This window comes from Mercurialis annua, linkage group LG2 (genome assembly GCF_937616625.2).
Source record: "Mercurialis annua linkage group LG2, ddMerAnnu1.2, whole genome shotgun sequence".
NCBI classification, from domain to species: Eukaryota; Viridiplantae; Streptophyta; class Magnoliopsida; order Malpighiales; family Euphorbiaceae; genus Mercurialis; species Mercurialis annua.
The window spans coordinates 57416555-57441586 of NC_065571.1; the positions used below are offsets into that span (position 1 = coordinate 57416555).

Sequence of the window (25032 nt, forward strand, 5' to 3'; positions counted from 1 at the left end):
TCAGGGAACTTTGAATTAAAAAATATTTGAAAGCAACTCAATGTTAGTCAACTAGAGCTAGATCTCAAGCGACTTAAGTTACATTTTGAACATAATACATTTTGAACATAATTCAAATATGCAAGTATTTGACTCGAGAAGTTCACAATCTTAATTGAATGTAAAGTATCTTACTAGTTTACTCTTAGGGGCCGTTTGGTTCAAAGTTGGGAATGGGAATCGGAATGGGAAAGAATGAGAATGGGAATGATTGTTTTCATTTTTTGTTTGGTTCAAAGTGTTGTAATGGGAATGGGAATGGGTAGAGTTTAATAAAAAAAAATTATTATTTAATTTTTAAATATTTTTTTATATAAAAAATTATTTTTTTAAAAATAAATTATTTTTAAAAAAATAAAAATATTATTTTTAAAAAAAAGATTTTTTTTTATTTTAAGTATATTTTTTAAAATTTAAAAATATATTTTTTAATAATTATATATTTATTATTTGTCATTAAAATATTTTGTTAAATTTTGATTCTCATTCCCAAAAGTTCATTCTCATAGAGTAAAGGGGGAATGGATGATTCCCATTGAAAGGGTAATCACATTCACATTTCCTAGTGTAATTTGACAAAACAAACACAAACAATGGGAATTATTCCCATTCCGATTCCCCCCTTTTTTTCCCCAACCAAACGGCCCCTTAATGTCTATCACACTCATACTTATATCTTAAATATACATAAAAAATATTAAGCGAGTCAAGCTTAGTCAAGTCTGAATATCTTAACTTTAATTGTGCTGAAATTCAATTTATAAATGATCAAGTTGGTCTCATTACCTTATCAAGTTTGAGTTTTGAAAATTCAGCTCAATCAAGTTTCGAGCTTCAAAATTTTGAGTTAAGTCAAGCGCGAGTTTGACAGTGTTTCAACTCGACTTGACTGAGGTACAACCCTAGTTAATGGAGTCTTCATCCTTGTCGGGCTAAGTGTATTTGAGAAACTCCAATACAGTCAGATGTCTTAAATACCAGCATATAAAAATGTACCTTCAGTCAGCAGCACCTAAGATTCATTTGAACTATTACACAAAAATGTCACCAACTCTTGGGGCCTGAGGTGGAAGCTATTTGTGCCCGCAATATAAGAGCCATTACCTAGCCAAATAAAACTACAGCAAAATATGTAGTAAAATGATCAGAAAAATTTCCGAAAGGTAGTCATAACTCGAGAAATCCATCAATATGCTGACCTGCGGTTGCTCTTGATAGAAAGCATCCATACCCACAATCAAAAGGAATTAGTGCCAATATGATCCTGAGGCATAACGTTTCACATGCAATGGCACAGTTAGAAACTTAGAACCACAAATTATGGTAATTTCTCACAGATCGAATGAATGCTTATCACATAGGCTGGACTATGAATCGCAAAACCCATGTCTAATCTAACCACTACAATGGCCTCTTGAATAGCACTATAAATAAAAAACAGAATACCCATACAATTATATTAGACTCTCATCTCAAGGAAATGCTAAAAAAACAAAACTAAAACCTCTTACAGGATCGTCCATTTGGATGTTCGATGAGATTCATCATTCGAGTCACTTCATACCTACAGATTTTTCCATCTGTAAAGAAAGCCGAGAACAAATGAGCAGCTGAGAAAAAGCAAACAAAGAATCGAATATTACATATCGTTCAGTATTCTAATTTCCAAGAACATAAGGTTTAAAGATGAGCAACTTCCACAAATAACCTCTCTACATGCTACGTGAAAGCACAAAACTTTGCATCTATTCATTGGACAAAATGTGGGGGTAACCTTTGCGCAGTGGTAAAACTGCTCTTTTACTCACCTGTAGGGTCATGAGTTTAAGGCCAATAACAGCATCTTTGAAATATTTAAGATGAAGGCTGTGTACAAATAAAAGATTCTACTTTCTCAATTATTATTATCCGTCTATCCTCCACAATCAAAGAAAACTACAACTAAAACAATCTTGCAAACTTCAACTCCTACAAGGTGCTTCATTAAAAAAAACTCAATCAAGAATTCAGCACACAACCTTAATTTCTTACAGCAAGAAAAATCTGAAAGCTGCTTTATTACAGGAGACACACAAGTCATTACACCTTCCACGCTCCCTAAAATAATGATGATGCTAAAACAAAATACAACAGCTGTTATCCAATATCATGCTTTCAAAAAAGCGGACATTCTCATACATATTTCCTCCAAAACCACCTTGTAACAGTCGCACCCAGCAAATGCACCCAGCCAGCAATTACATAGTATTTCTCAAAACTGTTTTTGTGAATCTTTTAGGCCAATCCACTATAGTTAATAAGTCTCCCTCGCTGCATTAGATGATCACTCTTTAATCTAGTTTTAAATTCAAAAGAAGCAACGCCAATATTCTTCTCATGACATTGCTCTCAAAAACCCTAAACAAGTCAAATAAATTACACCGCTATATGTTGCCCTCGCATGATAGTGGTTAACATGTTAACATAATTTTCTAAAATTCACTTTTTAAAAACAGAATAAACGTTAAGGAAGCGCTTGTTGAAGACCTCCTTACAATAGGTGATAGCGTCATATGCAACGCATGGAAAAAGAACAAAATCTCATTGCCTACTCAAAACCACTTACCAAACCCTCCTCAAAAAAGAACTAAATATTTTTCTACAGTCTTCAACCACTAGAATACAAGCAGACTGACTTATTAATACCAACTTTTCAGATATAATTTCTTAGCATTTAGAATTTTAAAATGAGCATGACTAGGTCACTGCAATTTCAATGTTCTCTTCAAATCAAAACTAACACCTATAAAACAATCTCATTCAACTAGTTAGCTCAGAATTATTCAACTAGTGTGAGATAGTACAAAGACCTTAAGCCCTATGACAGAGTTTCTTCGACTTTGTAGTATATTGCCATTCAGAAATTAATAATTGTAGAAGGAAAGACAATACTTGAACTTAAGTCAATTGAGTGAGGGAATATAAAACTATTCGACCCCAAATCCCAATAATTGTAATTCTTTAAGACTACACCAATCTATCTACATATGCTTAAGTTGTAGAACACAAGGGCAAACACATCTTTGTTCTTTGCATACCACAAGAAACTTCTATACATTCCCTTGACATCTACAGCGTATTAAACCACAATGCCAACCACTCACCAACTTAAGCTAGCAAGAAATTGACTGCACTCCAAGCTTCACAATGTATGAAATTCACCAATCATGAAAAGGCAGTAGATATCTCAGTGCTTAAAGTACTAAAGGACAACTAGCATTAGGAGTGTAGAGATTGAAAATTATCAACCAGAAGCAGCAAGCTACTAAACACAACTCAATACAAAAAGTAAGTGCCATTAAAAGCATTGAAACCTAAATTAAAGAACTAATAAAATTCGAATGCAAACCTTAGCGATTGCGCTCAGGAGGCAAAGGACGATTAAACCCTCCCCTACGATTCATATACTGTCTAGGCTGTCGTTTAGTAACAGCTCTAATCCCACTCACATCAGCCCCAGCCACCGGTTTCCCTTTCGTCGAATCAAACCCTACCGGAATCCCTAATTTCTTCATCATCTCCATCTCATCATCCTCATTCCCATCCACTGCCATGTCATCACCCTTCTCTTTTACCTCTTCTACTTCCCTTGCTATTCCATCCACAAAATCTGACACCATTGCCCTTTGCCTATCCTTTTCCTTCTCTCTCTCCTCCGGACGGTGCCGTTTTCGAGGCGGTGAGTCCGAAGGAGTCCGCTGGTGACGGTGCCGCCTGTGCGAACGAGATGGCTCCGGAGAGCGTGAGCGACGGTCGGGAGAGCGCGTGCGTGACCGTGTGTGGAGTGAACGCGTTCGGTCTGGTGACCGAGTTCGTGAACGTGTGCTGCGTGTTCTGTCTCTGTCACGATCGCGGTCCCGATCTTCTTTGTCTCGGCGTTTTTCTCTGTCCCGGTCTCTTTCACGATCTTCTTTGTCTCGCCGTCGGTCACGGTCACGGTCCCGGTCACGGTCCCGGTCACGGTGTCTGTCTCTGTCTCTATCTCTGTCCGCCATTAATGTGAAGGAAGATTAAGATATTCTTTTTATCAGAAAGATGTAATGGTTTAGCAGAGGTTTTGAAAAATTTCAGACTCCGATGGGTTTTAAGAAGTATACTAAGGTTTATTTTAAATTACATTTAAGTCCCTATATTTAAATTAGCATGATCAATTAACACATATTTTATTTATTAAAATTAGCAAAAATAATTAAACTAATTATTTATCAAATAATTTTAACAATAATAAATAATTAAAAATTGGTTATCGAATAAAATTATGAATCATTAATGTATAAACAATATTTTAAAAAATTAATTTTCCGTATAACTAATCTAATATTTAATAAAAATTAATTTTCTGAATTGAAATAATAAATCTGAATGCCCTTTGTTGGGAGAAGGATATAGTTATTCTACATTACTCTAATAACCAATTGGAGTAATTTTTTTCTCTTATTTGCTTGTTATCATTCAATTAGTCAGCTAATTGTGGGAGAATTATGAAATTATTCGAAATGCCCTTTGTTGGGAGAAGGATATAGTTATCTACATTAACGATAATTAAAAGATAAAAAATGAACTTAAAGCTGTAAGAGATTAATTTTAGTGTGATTAATTTTAAATATGATTGGCAACTCATTTGATATTCATGTGAATTCACAGAAAATTCATTTATATCATCTTAAAGAAAATTATGCATGAGAAATCAGTTATATGTAACAATTTATAGACATGAAAATATATATTGACATATATACTTAAAAAGCTGAACTGAAATAAATAAATAAAAATATTATATTTAAAGGCCAACGTAATTTGTTAATGATTTGTGATAAGATATTAGAGAGAACTAAATTGTTATTTATAAAAAATTTGAGGAATGTACATCATTCGCTTTCTCTTAAAAACTATTTATAAAAATATTATGAACTTTTAAATATTACATTCCTACTTTACTACTTATATATTTTTAATTTTTTTTTAATTTTTATTTGAAAAAAGATTAAAGATTTCTATTTTAGATCAATCTCTCTATTTACCTACTATATTCAAATTATCGTTTAATCTCTCTATTCTATTTGAGACTTTGGTTGATTAGTTCATTTAATAATTAACCTTTTTTCAATTTTGTTTCCGTAGTTTATATTAATCATTGAAATACTAATTTTCAATCACTGCATTGATAGTCGATTCATTGTAAAATACAGTTATTGCTGATATTATAAACAATCCTCGAACGCAAAAAATATGTGTCAATTTAGGTAGTCCAAAGTGAGCTGAAATCGGTCTCTTTCTCTTCTACAGATTGTTCGTTTACTTCTAAGGCGGCCCCTTAATTAATTTGAAATTGATGAGTCTGTGGAGAATAATAATGATAATTATAATTGCTCAAAGAAGGCTTCGCCGTGGAAAAAACCATCACCAAATGGCTTAGCGGCAAAGCTATTAATCCAGAGAGAAAAATTGAAAAAATCATATGAGAAGAAAAAAAAATAACGTGATTCGTCTTGTAAAGGCTTATCGGTCTTATATTCTCCGCAACATTCAATACTATGTGTTGGTTTTGTTTAACATGTTTTTATGTGTTGATTAGTAATGCAAAACTCCAAACAAATATAAATTAAAAGAGGATCTTAAAAGGGGATTAAATTTTTGCACGTGTATTAATCAATAACATTGCACATTATTATTGTTCGTTTGATTTTTATTTGTTGACAATTATAAATTTAAGTGTTTTTTTGAATTTTTTTTAGTGAAATAGAATGCACAAAATTAAAATTTATGAAGTTGGGAGAATCAATATTTTTCAATTTTTTTTTGTTGCATGATATTAGACTTTTTTTGGTGTTTTTTAGTATGCCTTTAATGTATTTTTAGTACATTTTGGTGGATTAAATTTGTTTTATTTTTATCAAAAATAAACTAATTAAGATTTAAAATAATGTTAAATAAATTCATAAACTATTTTTTTATTTTAACCATAAACTTTGAAATGTATCAATCGTATGCATGAAGTTTTATTTTTTTCCCTCAATCTATAAAAATTAGGAAAAACAAAATTTAAAACAATTGGTCCAATAGAAATATATAATTGTAAATATATAAAATTATAAGAATAAAAAAGTAAGTTAATCAGCACTCAATAAGACTCGCAAGTGACTCTATGAAGATAAGTATTTCAATATTCGAATCCAACTTGATAGTTGAGTCGAATAGCTCAAATAAGAGTTGGATTCACCCCTGTAAGAAAGCTTTAAAGAGGAGGATCCATGTTTTGCAGAGACAGATTAACCAGCCTGATACAAAAGGTTGGTGTAAGGTCACACCAAGTCTTATATATAAAGTTTTCTGTTAAACATTTAAATATCAGAGATTCTAACTCCAATCTAGCAATTATGTATGCCGAATTAATCAGTTCCGGACAAAGCAAAATTCGTGCATGGTTGACATCAAACTGCTCAAAGACTACAACTATCCCTTCAATAACCTCAACTTAACCTAAGAAATTCATTATCACCAAATGGAGCACCAAATTGCAGAGAACAAAATCAGCAAAGGCACGCTCTGGAGGTAAATCCTGTAATTACATCAACAGAACATCAAATTAATGTCTAGTTGTCGAAAGATCATATTACAAGAAGGATAAATGGTCCCACTCGGTCTTTCGAGATTAATTTGAATTTCACTTTCCACCCTCTCAAATTTAAAATATAACCTTACCTTGAATTCCTTGTTTTCTTTGTTCACCTGGATGCGAAGGCAAACTGCGACAAAAGATACAATTTACAGGTCATTATCACTTTATTACTTAAACAGGTATGTTTTCCCCTGAAAAACTGCTACCTACTTACCAGCAAGTACTGCTGTGCCTACACAAGAAAGTACTCCTGAAAGAAAAGAATTGAATGGAAATGATCCAACAACAGCCATGTAAACCACCTGTTAATTGGAAAAACAAGTTCAAAAAGCATCAGATCTGGACAACATAAACGATGAATAAACTCGCATAATATAGATGTCATATAATAGGATGTACTGAAATGATTTCGTATCTATTAAATCTAGTGAGAGTGGTAAGGAGCTTGCAAGGCTTAAACCATTTTCTGGCGGTGAGAACTGGAATAGAGGCATCTTATTAACTGGAACTAGATTTTCATGTTCAATTGAAAAAGTTATGTGCATGTGCTGATCATTTGCACAAGGTATACAGTTTTACCGAATTCCCAATTGGAAAATTCTCCGCAAATCATGACACCATACAATTTTAGTCTCAAAACCCTGTAAAGATACTATGTGAAACAACAAAATTTAACAAACCAACACCACCTAATTTTTTTCCAATTGAACATATGCAAGAAAATCAGGAACAAAGTGATAGATAACAAATCAGGACCCATAGGATTGCAGATCAATAGCCTCATAAGATTTGAACACAATTTTATTACCACTTTCTAAACACTTTAAACTGGAGGTTTTTTTTCTTTTCAGATTTGGATTCCTGAAACACAAGACGAAAGAAGGGGTTTTTTTTCCTGATGATTCTCCTAAAAACCCTTTAATATAACGCAAGCACATCCACCAGTCTCAAACAAACCCTTAGTGAGAATCAAAAATTCTGTCGTTATAAAATTATTAATATCTTTTATCATTAAATAAAATTTGTGATACTCTCATCTTACTACCAAGATTTGAATACTTCATGTGCAAGGGACAGCTAGGGTAACACTATAGAAATACAAGTTTGCCATATGAACTTCTAAATGAAACAAATAAAATCATTCAGCCTTACCAGAAAAATATTAAGTATAACATCAAAACAAGTACAGTAAATCACTCAATCTTTTCAAGCAACATGGTCAATTGATGTTGCAGTTAATATAGTAATAATTGAGGCTGCTAGTTATAACAGTAATAATTTTCCTCTAACTCTAATTAAATACAATGGGTCCATGACAATGACAAAGAAAGAATTCCAGCATTTAAAGTGACACCATGAGATAGCATGCAAAATATTCTTCCTATCTAACTATTGCCATTTAGATAATATCTTGTCACCTAAGCTGACACTAGACTGCTTAGAAGATTTCTCACTCCAAGATCCACTCAGATACCATGGCAAAGACTGAAACTATAGCAGGGAAAGCTATAGAGCAACAACAACAAATGCTAATATCATTTTAATCGTAGAAGAAAATGAGCTACATAGCAAATAAGATCTCATAATTATCCAGAATACCATCTAGAGAGATGTCTATATGGCCAAAAATATGATTTCATATCAACTGTCCATGTAAACGGGGCTGGAGCCTCAATGCTCTGCCTTCACATATTCAGTTGCTTATTAGCACCGACACTTTTTTTATGGAATTCACAGGTGGGAGTATATGCAAATCAAACTCCAAACGCATTTTGCAATAAGCGAGCATGAAAGTTCTACAAATAACAGAAGAACAATAGAAAAATCAAGCAAAGCACATGAATTGAGCGTATAATTAAAGATTCCCATCATAGTAAAAAACCAGTAAAAACAGCATGTAAGATGACAAATCCAGTAGACAAACTTCATCTTAATTCTCAAGTCACATGTGTGTTTTGAGATTGATTCTTCTCAAGGGGCACTTTTCTCCTTGCATGAAGAGACATCCAATTCTATTTCATTTGACCGGTATTGCATTAAACTACTGGACCAAAGTCCATATTAAATTGCACATTAAGATTGTTGCCAATTAAGAACGCCCAATAACAACGCATATCATATGCAGGTTTCACGTTTTGACAGAATAAGCAAATATATGTGTATGTATACAGATCACGAAGTCAGACTGTTAGGAACTAATGATGAAGTTGGACAAAAGAAACCAGTTATGCATAGCCCTCCCTCACCTTTCTTCAGCATAGAGTTTTGAGCCAAGTTGTTTACCAAAGTATTTTAAGCTTCACTTAGGCAAAGTCTTCAATAAAATAACACCCCCGAGCGAGGTTTAGGAACTTTCTCTCAAAGAAATTCTTTTTGTACATATTCATTTGACCAAAAAAAAAAGCAGCACAGATTTGTTTCTAATTCACAGCACTTAATCGATAGCACTGCGACAGGTATGTTTCTAATTCATAACACTTAATGTAATAGTAAATCAAGTTTTTTCACAGGGAAAATGTGCAATTACAAGTTTAATACATAAACTTCAAGATTTGTTATCTAAAGGCCTTATTCGAGAAGCTATCAAAAAACAAATCAAATTTTACCTGGATCACAGCGGTGAAAACAGCAAAACCTACATAGAGATCGATAATCTGCATTGCAATTTCACAACAAGATCAGATTAAGGTTAATTAAGTTTCCCAATTAAAATCATAAAAACTAAAATTAAAGAGAAAAAACCTTGAGAGAAGTGGGAGTAGCAGAGTATGCAGATCGGAGGGAATGGATGAGCGCCTGAGCGTCCTTGTTGCTTGTTGGTTTAACCATTTTTTTTCTTTCTGATTTACTGATTAGGGCTGTTCAAGTTCAAGAGAGGCTTATACCTTTAACTGTATAGTGTTGCTCATTACGTACATTAAGGTTTTTGATAAGAATGTCACGAAAAATAAAATGATATTTTTAGTAATAAAATAAAAAAAAATTTAATATGATAAATTATCAATAAAATAAATTGAAAAAAATATATAAGAAATTGAAATGATCCTTTAGCTACAGATAATATTTTAGTGTGTTTTAATTTTAAAAAGCCAAAGGTACAAAAAAAAAACCTCACAGTTTTCATAAAAATACATATCAGCCCTTTTACTTTTTTTGATATAATTAAGCCCTCTTTATTTTCAAATAAAACAAATAACCCCTTCCGTCCAACACCATTAGAAACACTCGTTGATGGCTTACATGTCTCTCATAATCATATAGAAAAAATATTCAAAAATAATTTTAATGTTTAAAATATTTACTGAAAATTTGAGAGGGAATGTCCTGTTTAGTTGTAGAAAATATTTTATGTTTTCTATTTCCAATTTTCTTTTCATTTTCTATGTTTTTTAATTTTTTATTTTCCAAACAGAAAACTAAAAAATCATAATTCTGTTTGCTTATTAAATTTTCTTATTGTTTTCTATTTTTCTATTTTCTAAAAGTAAACAACATACTATTTTTTTAAATTCATACACAATGTTGACGTGCCATTCATTCATTGGTTAAAAATGACCTTCACCTCAGTAAATTATACCAATAAATGAGTGCCACCTCAACACCGTGTATGGATTTGGAAAAAAAATGAAAGTTGTTGTATCTTTATGATAAGTTTTAAAAGACGTGATTAAATTGAAAAAATATGTAAAGTTAGTGAATTTTTATAACATTACCCCTTGTTAATATAATTAATTACTTGATTATATTAAATTTAAATTTAATTTTAAATTTAACTTTATTTTAAAATAATTAATTTTAAAGTATTCTTTAATTTATTGAACCGACCGCAGCCAGAATTTTTCATTTTTGGAAATGGCCCGGAACAATTTAAAGGGCGGTTCAGGACCGGTTCAAATGTCTCTCGAATTGTGAACAAACAGTTCTGAAATATGGCCATTATCTATATGCAAGTGGTTACTAATAGTTAAAAAAAACCATCAATAGTTAGATTAGATTAAATAAATTGTGACTCTCGATATTGAATTCTTAAATTAAAATTTTCAGTATTCTTTAAACTCGTTAAATAAAACTATTAATTATAAAAATGTGTTTTCTAAAAGTTATTGTTTATAAAGGAAAAGTTGGAAAACATCTTTTTGGTGTTTTCCAACCATTAGTTATAATATGGAAAATTAAAAAAATTGTTTTCTAGTTTTCTAAATTAGAAAATACTACAACTAAACACTAAATTTCATTTTTCAATTTTTTTAGAGTAATTTTCTGAAAAATAAGCATTATTTCCCACAACTAAATAAGGCATAAGTGTCCCAAAAGTAAATTAAAAGATTTTATTTGTTCAATTTTAAAACAACAAGGGTTTAATTGTTCAATTTTAAAAACACGAAGGTTTAATTGTGTTCTAAAAAAGTAAAAGGGATGATCTTTACTTTAAAAAAAAGTCGAGAGTTTTTTGTATCTTCTGCCTTTTAAATAATAAAAGTAAGAGTGAATATGATTCGGTTTAGTTTTGTAAAATTTAAAATCAAATTATATTTAAAAAATAAAACTAAAAATTGAACTACACCAAGTATCTATATAAAATATTTTTAGGTTTATGAGTTACCTTTTATGAGCTGTTTTTTAAGCCTAGAAATAGTCAGATTGATGATAAAGAAGATACAGTAAAAATATATAATTGTTAGATTTTTGTCCTTTTAAATTCTTTTATTTTGATATTGATAATTAACTATGAGTGTTTTAATCATTTTCATAATTAGTTTGTAAAAACATTAAGGAACACTCAAAGCGTAATTTGGAGTCTTCTAGAAAAAATTTAAAATTTCATATTTTAGATTTCCAAAGAGTTTGCTACGGGGTGAGAGTACTAACTAAAATAAAGTATTATTTTAAGATAACTATTAAAACTAGAGTACTAATTAAAATGAACTACTATACTAAGATAATTGTCTAATGTACTAACTCAAAAAGACTACTTAAAATATTTAATAATTAGTATTTTAATTATTTTAAATCATATACAATTGTAAATAAGATCAATTACTTTAGTTAGTATTTTAATTATTATTTGATACTTTTTACTTAAACTTTCTATAAATATAAAATTTAGATATCAATTAAAAATATTAAACTATTAAAAAAATATTAAAAATATTAAAAAAAAATTCCTAATTAACTATTATTTTAAATATAAATTGATAATTTGACGAATCATATTGCAAGGCACGTGTGAAACACGTAAAATAACACTGATATTTAGAAAAATTGTTCGTGTAATAGTTGGTGTTTGATTATAAAATGATAAGTTTGGAGTTAATTTAGAGAAAAAACTTAGACATTAACTACTTACTAGAGTATAATCCTCTCACTCCTCCTTATAAAATCACAACTAAAAGAACAGTTGTTTTAAGGAGGTGGTTTTGGCCTTTTGCGCGGAAAACCACCTCCTCCAATCTTTTTTCTTTCCTCTTTAAAATTAATAAAACCTAATTATTTTATTATTTTAATTTTTTTTTCTTTCTTAAGGTCTCTTTCTTTAAAGGATTAAAGAAATAAATTTTTGAAGAAGGTGTTTTTGTTTTGGGTGTGGAAACCCAGCTTTTAATTTTTTAAATGGTTTTCTTCAACTCTTTAAAGTTAGATCTACCCCATAAGTCTTAATTAATTTGTCTTCTCAAATAAAAAATCTTTCTTAAAGGTCTTTTTTTTATAAGACCGAAAAAATAAAAATTTTAAAAAGGTGGTTTTTTGGGGATGGAAAACCACCTTCTAAATTTTTCAAGTGGTTTTCTTCAACTCTTTAAAGTTGAGCTTTTTGAATTTTATAGTTTGAATTTATGAGTTGGTTGCTTATTAGTGCGTTCTAGATCTATCTTGTTATATTTAAATCGAAGATGCGGATGAAGATCAAGGAGCGAGCGGGTTCAAAGTATAATCGAACGAGTGTAAGAGATCTAGCTCCGCTTCTCTTGAACAAGAGCGCCGAATTTGGCAACCCTAAGCGGAAAAATTTACTCGTTTTCGATTAATTTTTCTTGTATTTTATATCTTCATATATAGTTTTGATTGTTTCTTGATTGATTTGCAATTGAAAGATCATATGTTTAATTATTATTATTATATGATTTTCATCAATTTATAACCTTTTAGCTTGGAATTTTTTTAGAAAACTCTTTATAAATCTTGATTAGTGAGTTTTAAATCTTAAATTTTAATTGAGTAGTGGACATGAGATTAGTTTGTGATTAGAATCACTAATCTCTTGTCGTAATCTCGTTAAACTCCACTTCCTTACTATTGTGTTTATTCCGCTTCAAAAGAAAATTTACAACCCATTCATCCCCTTTAAGGTTGTTGGACAAAAATTTATTCTATCTCTAAAAAAAATAGAATTTTTAAATTTATAGCGGATTGAAAATGGCCTTAATAATTACCAAAAAATTGAGTCAAAACAATGGTCACACTAGAAGGCATGTTATGTTGGTGGGGATGATTTAAAAATCGCCGAAAGGTACAAAAAAATGAAAAGGAATTATCATCCAAGATTATATGTAAGAGACGAGTAGTAGAGTAATGTTTTGATTGAGAACGCAAAAAATATTGCGAAAAGTAATTGTTTAATCTAAATTTTGATGTTTATGTATTTATTATGAATTCATTTTATATTTTAAAAATAAGAAATTTATGTAAGTATTACTTATAAAAAATTAGCTTGACGAAAAATTTCTTGCAAAAATATAAATATTAAAGCTTGGAAAGAAACATATTTCTACTTATTGAATCTAATAGTGTAAAAATATTAGTTGAATTGAGACTCTTTAATCAGGGTGAGTAAAAGTATCTGACCGAATGATTTAATCGATCGAACTAATATATTTCAATTGGTCTGGTTAGGTAAAAATTGTGAATTTAGTCAGTTCGATTTTGAGATTTAAGAGTTTTGATTTTCAGTTATTAATTCAGTTTCAAATTTAAAATATCAAAATTAACCGAACTGATTAAATTAATCAATAATTAAATTACATAAAATTAATTTTTCCTTGTACTTTTGTTGTTTTTATTAAACCGACCGAATTACCGATCTATTTGGTTCGGTTCTTTTTGGATATTTTTGTCGATTCGGCTTTTGATTAGAATTTTATGTTCATAAGTTCAATTATAAATATTCAGTCAATCAATCAGTTAATTTGATTTAAAAATTTCAGTTTGAATTTGACCGAATTGATTGACTGTTCACCCTATTTTTTAGTTTTTCAAACTATTTCCCTTTTTATTATAACTAATAGCTTTTTGGACAATATGGTTTTTGTTTGTGTCCTATTTGTATATTATTATCTTGTTAAAGTTTGTTATATGCCTCACTTTGGGTTTTATCCTTTAACTTTTTCTTTTGGTCTAAGGGTACTTGACCCTTTAATTAAAAGTTTAGGCTACCTTTTTGGTTGTGGAGCATTCAATATTTATATTTTAGAACATATCAATGTCTTAAAATCCTCTTTTCATCATGTTGTTGTTTTCTCTTTGACCCTTCTTCAATTTGAACACAAATGTGAAGGTTTCAAATTAGAGGGTTCCATGGTGATATGAATTTTTGAGTTCAATGGTGATAATTGCAACTTGGCTAAATTCATTTTAAAGTTTTTATACTACTAAGTTTTTCATTAGTTTACTTTTGTTCATTTAAATATCATATTACATGTGCATGCATACTTATTTTGGATGAGACAACTCGTTTTTAGAAAAAAACTTGTTAAAAGTTAATATATGTATTCTAACATCTAGTACATAAATGGTTAACATACATTTTGGTGCCTATACATAGTTTTCACTTCTAAATTTGGCCAAAAGCCATTAAAAACACCTTATTGCTTTCAATCATGCTGTAAAAATCTAGATAACCATTGCAGTATTAATGTCTCAAAAAGAATAATGTAATGCGCAATAGAAATTTTAAACTTTGAGAATAGAAGAGCTACTAAAATATAGATTTCTTTTTAGAACATGAAAAAGTAATATGTTTACCATTTCCATATTTATTCACATTTTTCTTTACTATTCTAAGCTTTTATGGCTTTCACAAATTTAATTATTAGGTTAGAAGTAGTAAATTTTTAGTTAAAAATTCATCAAAAAAATTTAAATTTTAGTTAATTCTACACATATTATAGGTCGAATATGAGTAGATTTGGGTCGGATCTAACGAGACTTGGCTCTTTTAAGTGCAAACGGCCAAGTGCAAATCTGGTTCAAATTTAATATTTGATATCTGAACTCATTTTATATATTAAATTTATACGAGCTTGGTCCGAATGTTTCAGACCTTAAAGTTAAATCAATTAATTGGACTTTTATCCAATATCAATTAATTAGTTTTAATAGTTAATTTAGGAAAAAAATTAAAAATATATATATTAGTTTTATAATTTATATAATTAATTGATTTAATTTAAAGACTGAATTTTATTTTAGTTTGGTTATTAGGTGAGTTGGTTGGGTTAGGAGTGTTGCCACGTCAGCAATTTGCTGAGTTGACAGTGACGTGGCAGACATGATGGTAAAAATCAATTTGATTAAAAAATAGCTATAAAAGGTAGTAAATATGCTAACACGGGTTAAATTGGCCAATTTTTAAAATTTTAGATATAACTGACACAACTCGCAAAACATTTGGTATTTTTTGGTGATTAATTTTTTTTTTAGTTTAATCACGTTATTTAAAAGTAGTTATATAAATTTATAATTTCTTTTAAATTTTTTTCCAAATATATCATTGTTTTCAAACCGGTGAATTTAAGCTGACTGTGCAAGCAGACCGTGATATGGTGTAATATTTTAAAATTAATTACATATTAAATCACAAGTTTTACATCTTTTATTAGTTTTATCACGAACTTTTTTTTTATATTTATCACGAACTTGCCCACTCAACCATCATATATGGAATCTGACGTGTTTTGCCACATTATTTTTTTGTTTATGCAGTCAGCTCGAATTTGTCGGATATTAAACAGTAATAGATTTGGATGAGAGGTGGCTGTTTTATATGAAATTTCTAAAAACGTGTGATTAAATTAAAAAATATAAAATAATAATTTATTATGTAATCAACCTTTTTAAAAATTATAAATTTTACTCTTCTATGGTACTGAAAATTAATGAAGTTGTTTAAATTTAGAGGAAGAAGAGATCGACATAACAAATTTACAAGACAAAAACTAAAATTTGAAAAAGACGAAAGTTTATACAATTTATGGCTAAAGAACTTTATACTAAGAAACAGGACCAACCAATGATCAAAAGCAGTCAACTTTCCTTCATTTTTCACAATGATAGCTTTTTGAAACTTTTTTTTTCAAAAGAAACATTAAATTTTTAATTCATCTTTACAACATTTTATCAAAATTAATTTTTAAAGTTTTATCGTCCAACCCAAACATTGAGAAGCAGATCTTATAAAAAATGAAGAAAAAAATTATTTATGCCTTTAAAATTTGACTTCAGGATTAAGTAATCCATTAACATCTGAAAAGACTCAGTTATGCCCGTAACATCTTAAAAAGTGAACAACGCATAAATGAGACGTTGAGACTTAAATGTTAAAATCGGAGAGTCTGATTGTTCATTTTTAAAAATTTTGAGGATATGTTTGAATCTTTTCAGACGGTGGTGACTTACTTGATCTTAGAGTCAAACTTTAAAGATATAGATGACATTTTTCTATAAAAATACATGAAAGAAAGGATAGGCTTTGAAATTACTATTTAGAGAAAGTTAGTATTTTTAAACAAAGTAATTCAATTTTTATTTTTTAAAAGGCTAATCATGTAATACCCCAAAATAATTAATTAGCTAATTGGATCACGTGTCCAGTTTGGATTCGCCGGAGTGGCGATATCAGAAAGATTTATGATAAAGATTAAAATGCATAATGTTAGTAGGTCGGTTTCGGGAAGTCAACGACGAAGTTATTAATATCATATGACAGTTGTAAAGTTAGAATTGGAATTAAAAGGAAAAGTGTTAAGAAAAGCCCAAAATAAAATATAGGGACCAAAGTGGTAATTTATCCACTTTGAGATAAAAATGGAAATTATCTCGCCAAGGTCCGCGAATGTTTTATAATATATGTGGTAAAAGTTTCGGGTCAATCGGAGACCTTTTAAAATTTGGACGCGGATGCGTTTTGGGCTAAATTGTAACTTTTGAGAAGTTTAAAGAGTTGAAGTGTAAATTAGCCAATTAAGCTTAAAGAATAGCAATTTGAAGACTAATAACGGAAAAATAAAATATTGGGTTAGTATTATTTATTGGATATAAATAATACGTAAGTAATCGAATTAAAAGGATAATTAAACCATTTAGTTAAATTAGAAAGTTAAAAGGAGAATTGGTTCAAGTTAAAGAAATGAAGGACTAAAGTGGCTAATTAGCCAATCTATATAAAGAAAAGGAAAGAGATCAGATGGAAGAAGAAGAAGGAGCGTACAGAAGGTTTTAGGCGATCAATTCGATCCGTCGCGGTTTCGCCGTTTCTCGTCCAAATCGAGTGATTCTCGCGCCGATAGATTAAGAATTCAATTCCCTATCATCTCTATGCTTCAAATCGAGGTAAGCTTGACGTTTTGGTTTAGGGTTTCGAGCGGTTTTACCGTTTTAATGATTTTGAGTTTGAATTCGACGTTTTAAGCTTGAATCTTGAGTTTTTGATGTTATTAAACGTTACGGATCGATTTAGCATGTCGTAGCACGTCGGAAATGGCCCGGGGAATGAACCCCGGGGCTGCACATCGTGCAGCACAGCAACTGCACGATCGTGCAGCGTACTGCACGATCGTGCAGCACAGCAACTGCACGATCGTGCAGCGTACTGCACGATCGTGCAGCACAGCAACTGCACGATCGTGCAGCGTACTGCACGATCGTGCAGCACACTGCTGCACGAACGTGCAGTCCTTCGTTAGCGGGTATTGTTAGTTTGGCTTCCAGAACCCTGACGCGACGCGGAAACTTGATTTCAGACGATTTCAAATCGCATAATCAATCGTGATTCGATTGAGTATCAAAACGTAAACTAAGACGTTTAAAAGAAAAGTGTGATTAAGAGATTATCAAAGTTAAGAGTCGTATTTGAAATACGATTGTGTTAACCTAAGTTTATAACTTAGGAGTTTGAATACTAAGCCCACGTTTATGGATTAAACGTATAGGTAACTCGATTAAGTAGCTGACGTACCGACAAGCTACCAAGCCATTTAGCTGGAGTGGGCACATGATTGGACAACGCATGGAGCTTACGCTTGCGGGATTATAATATTGCATATTTGGATAGCGGTCACTGTGAGTTGCATTTTACTTTCGTGTATTATATATATAAAGTTAATTTGTATAGATATACATATACTGTTTATACGCATCGCATGTTATGTAATTGATGAAATGTTATATGCTTTCTTAATTTCTATATACGAGAACTAGTATGCGATCCGAAGAAACTAGCTACCTATTGGGTGTCAATAGGCTGTGTGATCACCAGTATCGAGTCAGTCTAGTGTGTTTGCATTTGAGAAATGATGTGATACAGCTGGGAGCTGATGATGATTATGAAATTTACGATTGGGTATATGATTTTGATACGAGTGAGCACTCGGCTACGGTGTAGTCTGAAGTCCCCGTATCTAGTGGCTGGGCCACCAGCGAGTTGGACTCGCAATTGATATTTACGATTGGGTTGAATGATATATGATTATTCGAGAGATGTGTCGCATGCTAGGATATTAGTTTCGTACGGATCAAATACCTGTTTATATGTTTTACACTATTGTTTTCTTGAGATGCGATGTTATATTTTTATATTAATGCCGTTAGTAACTTACAAGCTCACTCAGTATTTCCCAAAATACTGACCCCTCACCATTGTTGTTTTCAGGTTATCGGAGTCGGATTAGACAGACCATCTCCTTTGTGTTGGAAGTCGTTTGACTTGCACAAAGCTCGTTGCCCTTTAGAGCTGCAGTAGTCCGTAGGTGTCTATATGAGATTTATGATTTAATTTCAAATGGTATTTGAAAAGTCAATTCTGATATAAATTTATAAATAAGTTGTTTATAAAGATGACGTTTTACCCGTTTGAATTTTGTACCAATGGCCTTGAGAGGAGTTGGTTATGATTATGACTAGAAACAGGGCGGTGCTGGATATGAGATATCGCTCGGTAAGACCCTGGTTTCTAAGAATTGTGCTGCGAACGTTTTCAGGAAAGGAGTGCGATATTTTGATATTTAAATTATAATACTTAAGAAAGATTTCTGAAAACGTATTATATATAATGATATGTTTTATTCGCGAAAAAATTATAATGGTTTTAGGCTTGCTACGGGTTCCGGAGCTACCACTCCCGTTCCCTAGCGCCGGTCGCGGCTCAATAATTTGGGTCGTGACAAATCACCTGTAAAACTATCGACCTTGCAATTTCTTTTCAATAACAGCCTCATCTTGTAAAAACTTCAATAGCACTCTATTTCGTATTTTTATATTTCAATAGCACACTAAATAAAAAAAAATAGATGATTTTACTATTATAATGATTAAATTTTATAAAATAACTAAATAAAAGGATCATTTTATACCTTTTTATAATTGAACAAATACAAATAAATCTCTTAACTTAAAATACCTCCAAATAAACCTTCTCCTCCACTAATTCAAATAAAAAATTAAAAAAAATTAAAAATTTATCATAAACATCTTCTCTGGCATCTTCTCCGGCATATTCTTCAACCCGAAAACCGCCGCTTTTCCACCGTCATCCTCCCATGGAGAATGAACAAATCTCGTCCTCCCATGGGAGGACGAGTTCTTGAGGAAGAACAGCTTGTTCTTCCTCAAGAAGAAGAACACTGTTCTCCTCAAATATTTTTTTTATTTTAATTAAATAATTTTTTTATTATTAATTTTTAAATGAAGAGAAGAGAGTGTTTTTGTAATATTTATAACATTAAATACTATTTAGATTATGTGGTAAGTATAAAGGATTTATTTTAAATTTTATCCAAATAAAAAGAGTTCAATTTAATACTTTAGGGTGTTATTGAAACGTAAAAATACGAAATAGGGTGCTATTGAGGTTTTTACAAATTTGAGGGTGTTATTGAAAAAAAATGAAAGGTCGGTAGTTTTACAGGTGATTAGCCTTTTTAAAATTTATTTTTACACACTTCTCTCAAACAATAAGTTTATAAACTTCAAAGTAAAAAGTGTTTATTTTTTTCAAATTTCGATATCAAAACGCTTATTGTATGTATGGATGTGAATCAGTCAATTCAACTTGAAATCGATCTAAACCGACCAACCCTAATTGATTAAATTTTCAAATTGAACTGAACCAAATTAAGAGTTTAGATAGCACTAAATTGAACTAAAAAAATTTGATTTGACTCGGTTTAATTTTTTCCACACCCGTGTACAACTACACTTATTTATGGCATTAGTTCCCTTAATTTACCCTTTATTCTTTTTCCTTCCATTAATATTTTTCCACACCAATTTTTTCCCACAATTTTTAATTTTAACAATTTACGCAAGCACATATACAAATACAAAACCTTTAAGCATGCATGCTAACAAGTAACATGAGACAAAATGTAAATGTTATGTGGAAAAAAAAATTCAAATTGATGTCAATTACAAGGAATAAATATTACAAAAAGGACTTTTTTTTTTCTTTTTCATTTTATAAACTCATGTCAGTAAAGTGAAAGAAAAAGCAAAAAAAAAAACCATAAAGTAAAGAGCTTAAGTTAGTACAGTCAGCTACTGTCAAAATAGCAAAGTTGGTCCCACCCAACACATATTCAAGATTGACCCACCAATCAGATGATTGCATGCTGGCCCCACCAGACTACTATTCTTCTTACCCTTTGAGATCACTTGCACAGATTCTGAGTTTGTTGAGCTCATTCTATTCCAAAAATTGGTGTCTGAAACATTGATATGTTTGTTTTTGCAGATTGTAGAGGATTCAGAGATTGTGCAATCCAATTTCCATAACTAGAATTTCCCTCAAAATTGCTATTATTACTATTTAAAGTAATTGGTGTAGCCAATGGGATTGAACTTGATGTACTATTTAGTTGCTCAAGATACCCACCATTGAATATCAGCCCCCCGTTGTTGTCGATCGAGTTGCTTCCCCCGATCAATTCCATTCCGAAACTACTTGGAAATTGAACACTCTGCGGAACGGTAGCGCTCGGGTTCTTGGCATTTTGGCATCCGAAGATGTTTGACCAATAATCATTTGGATCTTGCTTGATGGGCATTGTGAAGTTTAGCGTAGACGTTACGGGCTGATGGGACGAAAAGGGTACCGAAGATGCTGATGAAAGATCTCGATCGTCTGATCGAGATCCGTCGATGCTTTTGCTATCGGAAGCCGAGTCGGAAGAATTCTTGGACATCTTATTGCCTGATATTCCTCCGATGGGAAGATTGCTAGTTGCGATGCTTTTTACGTCGTAGCGACTCATGTCGAAGTTGGTCACGGCATTTAGGCCTCTAAATTTTATTGCTGCAATGTCATAAGCCTCGGCAGCTTCCTCTTGAGTACCTATAAATTATAATTGAATATATACAATTTTATAATTAAAGTTACAATAGTTTATACCCATCAAAATATGTATTTAAAGAGCAAAAAAAACTCACTGAAAGTCCCTAGATAAAGATCTTTATTGCCTGCAACTCTACCGATCCTCGCTTGCCATCGACCATGTTGATGGTGTCTACGAATAAAAGTAATACTATCTTATATCAAAATATACATTCATTTATTAAAGATCAATCGATATAAATAATTAAATATCACAAACCTTGTCACGCCTCTATAAATCGAGGCGCCTCGTGAGAAGCCACTGCTTTTCCTATAATATAAAGCACCAAGATTGTAAGTCGATCAAATCTATACAGAAAAATCGAACATGAGACTTTCATATAAAATACAAAGTTTTTATTACTGAGGTTAATTAAATTTTTTGAACTTAAAGTAAGTGTAATTAACTAATTGAAAAAACACATTTAAATTACCTTCTAAGTGATGCAACAAACTCTTGCCTTGTCATGTGCTTCATTTCTTCCAATTCCTTCTCATAGTTAGAAATCTAAATACATAAAATGAAATTTTCATTAAGAAACTAATATAATCAAATACATTTATGCAACAAAAACAATAATCATTTAGAAAAGCATACCGGAAAGTTTGTCGTAGTAGTCGGACCCCAATACTTAAGAGCTGCGAGATCATAAGCTCGAGCTGCTTTCTCCTCTTTATCATATCCACCTAAAAATATATTATCATAAGTAAAAATATATTTTTCAAAATGATAATTATGAACAATAAATGTATACTATTTGAAGAAGAATCCAAAGAAAGATTCTGAAATAGATGAGTACATTCATGAAAAAAAATGGAATCTTAAAGAAACAAAATCTAACTAAAAGTCCAATCTGAACTAGATATAAATGATGATAATGATGATGATTTTTGAATCACAGAAGAAGAATATTTAGTCACACAGTAAAATAAAAATGATGATTTTTAATCATACTTAAATAATGATAAGAAGAAACAGAAAATATAATAATGAATAAACAATTAAAACTTACCCAAATAAACTGTGTAGCAAAATAAAAATAATGATGAAGAAATTGGTGCATCCATGACCAGCAATCATCCGTCATTTACAATGCCAAATAAAGAAAAAGCAGATCAGAATCTCCATTAATAAAGCACTGTTAGCAGAACACAAAATTCAAAATATAACCTTTAAACATGTTAATTTATTTCATGTTATTGGTACAGATCTTCAAGATCCTTCAAAAATGTATAAAATAATTGGAAAAAACAGATTAATTTGATTTATTAATTACCTTGTCTTCCTTTTCTACTTTGTCCTTCTCTTCTGCAGCTATTATCCCATAAATGAGCTTCATATCTACCAGTCCACCTATGCCTGAAAAAAAAAACAAATGAGTGTAACTTGAAATTTTATTATCATCATCAGTACGGATTCAGAAATTTTTTCAGTCTAGATTTAGCTTATAATTCACTAGAAACCCTACCTAATTTTTCAAAGAAAATCCGACCCCGGTCTGGTGTCGGAACCTAGGCTAACCTTAGGCTAGTTCCGCCACTGACCATCAGAATCTATATTGCATGAAACCCTATATTTATAAACTATTTTCATTGGGATATTTTTCGTTTCAGTGTTTTCATTTTCGTGAAGGATAAGTAATAAGCTTACCTAGTGACGCCTCTATAAATGGAAGTACGTTGGCCAAAGGTGTCGAGAGCTTTTCTTGGAGCAGACTGATCGGCTATTTGAGCTTGGGAATGATGATGATGATTTAAAAGCTGTTGTTTACGGGTAATAATATCTGTTTGTTGTTGTTGAGTTGTAGAAGAAAATCCACGAAGAAAAGTAGCTGCTATGGATTTAAGGTCAGAGTCATATATCTGTGATGAATTACTACTGTCAGATACAGTAGGAAAGTGATGATGAGTCAGTGAGTTCGATAATGGTGGTGGTGCAGTAGCGGAGCCACCGCCGAGAAAATCTGCCAGCTTGGGTCCAGAAGCGGATCTTGTGAATATAGAGAGGTCTGTTGCGTCTTCATCAACTTCTTGTCCTCTATCTACTGCACTAACTGTAACACAAAAAACAAAAATAAAACATAAAAAAGATGGTCGAATAACGCAACTCAAAATCAAATGCATGTACGAACCTGAGGTGGAAGAAGAAGAAGAAGTGTTGAAGGCTTCAAAGAGAGAAAGCTGAGAATTATTATTCATGTGATGACGATGGTTAGAAAGAGAGAATCCAAGCCAGTTCTGATGAGACGGTGAAGAAGAATTCATGTTCATGTTCATGTTCATGTTCGTGTAATATATATAGACAAAGATGAGAATTAGAGTAACTTTGGAAATAACAAAGCAACAGAGTTTTGGTGTTGATGTTGAGAAGGGTGGAGAGAGATATAGAGATGAAAATGGAGTTAGGGTTGCACGAGAATCGAGGGTTTGATAGTATTTCTGTGAGTGAGGTTCAAATAAAGAAGAGAGTAATGGAGGATTGATAAGGAGACAGATAGAGACCAAGTGGAAGCTTTTTACGGGACGACTCGGCGGTCTTCTTTATCACCATTATCAACTCTTTTTTTAGTATTTCTTTTACTCCATCCATCTTCTTATTTGTATTCAAACAGTAGACCATACAAATAAAAAAGTCAATTTAAAAAAAAATAAATATTTTTAATTTACTTTTATAATAAATTAACCTATGGTTTGTACAAGTGATAAGCGGCTTGGCATCGCTTAAGCAAAATCTCGGATTCCAGTCTTGTGACGCGGGTCCGATTCAGAACCGAATAGGCTAACCAAAAAAAAATTAATAACATTGTTTATATTTATATTTTATTTGTATTCATTGATATTTTTATCTTTTTAGTCGGTTTTTGAATATTATTATTTTAATTTTTTTGTTTTTCATGTTTTCTATTGGTTAATTGATAAAGTAATAAATGACGAATTGCCTTAGTTAACTAATACTCCTTTCGTTTTAATAGAGTTGTGCATTTTTATATTATCACTTAATTTTAAATAAATCTTTTATGATATTTTTAGATAACAAATAAAATATCATATTTTTTTTAGAAAAATATACACAATAATTAATTTCAACCAGGCATCATTTTTTTTGAAGTGATTAGTACTACACAAAAGACTAATATCGACCAATGAGTTATCGCTCGAAAACACTGAGCATTAAACTGTTAATTCGCGAGTCCAATTCTCCCAAAATCTGATTGTAAAAAAAAGGAATTGTGTAGTATTTAATTTGGATCAACTTATTATCATATATATAAATTTAAAAGTATATTGAAAGTTATGATTTTTTCATGAATATAATTATTTTTACTTTTTCAATTTAATCATGAATGTTAAAACGTCTTAATTTTATGTAGAAAGTTTTTTTTTTCTCAATTCGATACACGCATCGAATTGGAAAAAAATAAATTCTTTTACATACAAATGAGATATTTTAAAATTCGTGATTAAACTAAAAAAATAAATGTTATTTATAAAATAATTTAATGTTACTCCTTTGTTTTTTTTGAGAAAAATTAATATCATCCCTTAAAAATATGATGAAACACATAAAATAGAATATGTCCCTTTATAAAAAAAGTAATGTTATATAAATTTAATTTTAACTCATTTTCTTTTAGGTTTAATGCCTTAAAAAACTCCGATCTTTCATCCCCTTTTCAATCCTACCCTGACGTTG

General features: G+C 30.8%; 3 protein-coding genes across 9 annotated transcripts; all 3 read right to left on the reverse strand.

The window, feature by feature from the left end:
- Nucleotides 1-770: 770 nt before the first annotated feature.
- Nucleotides 771-4161, reverse strand: LOC126670293 (uncharacterized). 7 transcript variants are annotated; one of them, XR_007638710.2, is made up of 4 exons: nucleotides 3428-4159; nucleotides 1551-1619; nucleotides 1239-1303; nucleotides 771-1157 (listed from the first exon to the last, which is right to left on the reverse strand). XR_007638710.2 is itself a non-coding variant. In XM_050363991.2 (2 exons), exon 1 carries the CDS (start codon nucleotides 4071-4073, stop codon nucleotides 3429-3431), a length of 645 nt encoding a protein of 214 aa, XP_050219948.1. In that variant the 5' UTR covers nucleotides 4074-4161; the 3' UTR covers nucleotides 771-1303; nucleotide 3428. The 7 variants fall into 7 exon arrangements, 2 of the variants coding, with proteins under 2 accessions (XP_050219948.1, XP_050219947.1); XR_007638711.2 differs by lacking the exon at nucleotides 1551-1619 and having other exon boundaries at nucleotides 3428-4161; XR_007638708.2 differs by having other exon boundaries at nucleotides 771-1303.
- A 2196-nt stretch (nucleotides 4162-6357) lies between these two features.
- Nucleotides 6358-9600, reverse strand: LOC126670526 (dolichyl-diphosphooligosaccharide--protein glycosyltransferase subunit DAD1). Its single transcript, XM_050364279.2, has 5 exons — nucleotides 9440-9600; nucleotides 9304-9351; nucleotides 6912-6999; nucleotides 6781-6824; nucleotides 6358-6637 (listed from the first exon to the last, which is right to left on the reverse strand). The coding sequence occupies exons 1-5, from the start codon at nucleotides 9524-9526 to the stop codon at nucleotides 6554-6556; spliced, it is 351 nt and encodes a 116-aa protein (XP_050220236.1). The 5' UTR covers nucleotides 9527-9600; the 3' UTR covers nucleotides 6358-6553.
- A 10735-nt stretch (nucleotides 9601-20335) lies between these two features.
- LOC126666715 (AP2-like ethylene-responsive transcription factor AIL5) lies at nucleotides 20336-23882 on the reverse strand. The gene is made up of 9 exons (XM_050359567.1): nucleotides 23471-23882; nucleotides 22990-23392; nucleotides 22616-22698; nucleotides 22352-22360; nucleotides 21937-22025; nucleotides 21773-21846; nucleotides 21559-21609; nucleotides 21395-21471; nucleotides 20336-21299 (listed from the first exon to the last, which is right to left on the reverse strand). The coding sequence occupies exons 1-9, from the start codon at nucleotides 23619-23621 to the stop codon at nucleotides 20647-20649; spliced, it is 1590 nt and encodes a 529-aa protein (XP_050215524.1). The 5' UTR covers nucleotides 23622-23882; the 3' UTR covers nucleotides 20336-20646.
- Between the last annotated feature and the right edge of the window lie 1150 nt (nucleotides 23883-25032).

Bases quoted from the DNA above. Each gene is read 5' to 3' on its own strand.
- LOC126670293 (XM_050363991.2), bottom strand. From the start codon at position 4,073: ATGGCGGACAGAGATAGAGACAGAGACAGACACCGTGACCGGGACCGT.
- LOC126670526 (XM_050364279.2), bottom strand. From the start codon at position 9,526: ATGGTTAAACCAACAAGCAACAAGGACGCTCAGGCGCTCATCCATTCC. The intron at 9,352-9,439 runs GTTTTTTCTCTT...ATTGCAATGCAG, and splicing joins CTACTCCCACTTCTCTCAAG to ATTATCGATCTCTATGTAGG. The intron at 6,638-6,780 runs GTAAGGTTATAT...ATGTAATTACAG, and splicing joins AAGAAAACAAGGAATTCAAG to GATTTACCTCCAGAGCGTGC.
- LOC126666715 (XM_050359567.1), bottom strand. From the start codon at position 23,621: ATGAACATGAACATGAACATGAATTCTTCTTCACCGTCTCATCAGAAC. The intron at 22,699-22,989 runs GTAAGCTTATTA...TTTTTTTTTCAG, and splicing joins ATTTATAGAGGCGTCACTAG to GCATAGGTGGACTGGTAGAT. The intron at 21,847-21,936 runs GTATGCTTTTCT...TTATGTATTTAG, and splicing joins CTACTACGACAAACTTTCCG to ATTTCTAACTATGAGAAGGA.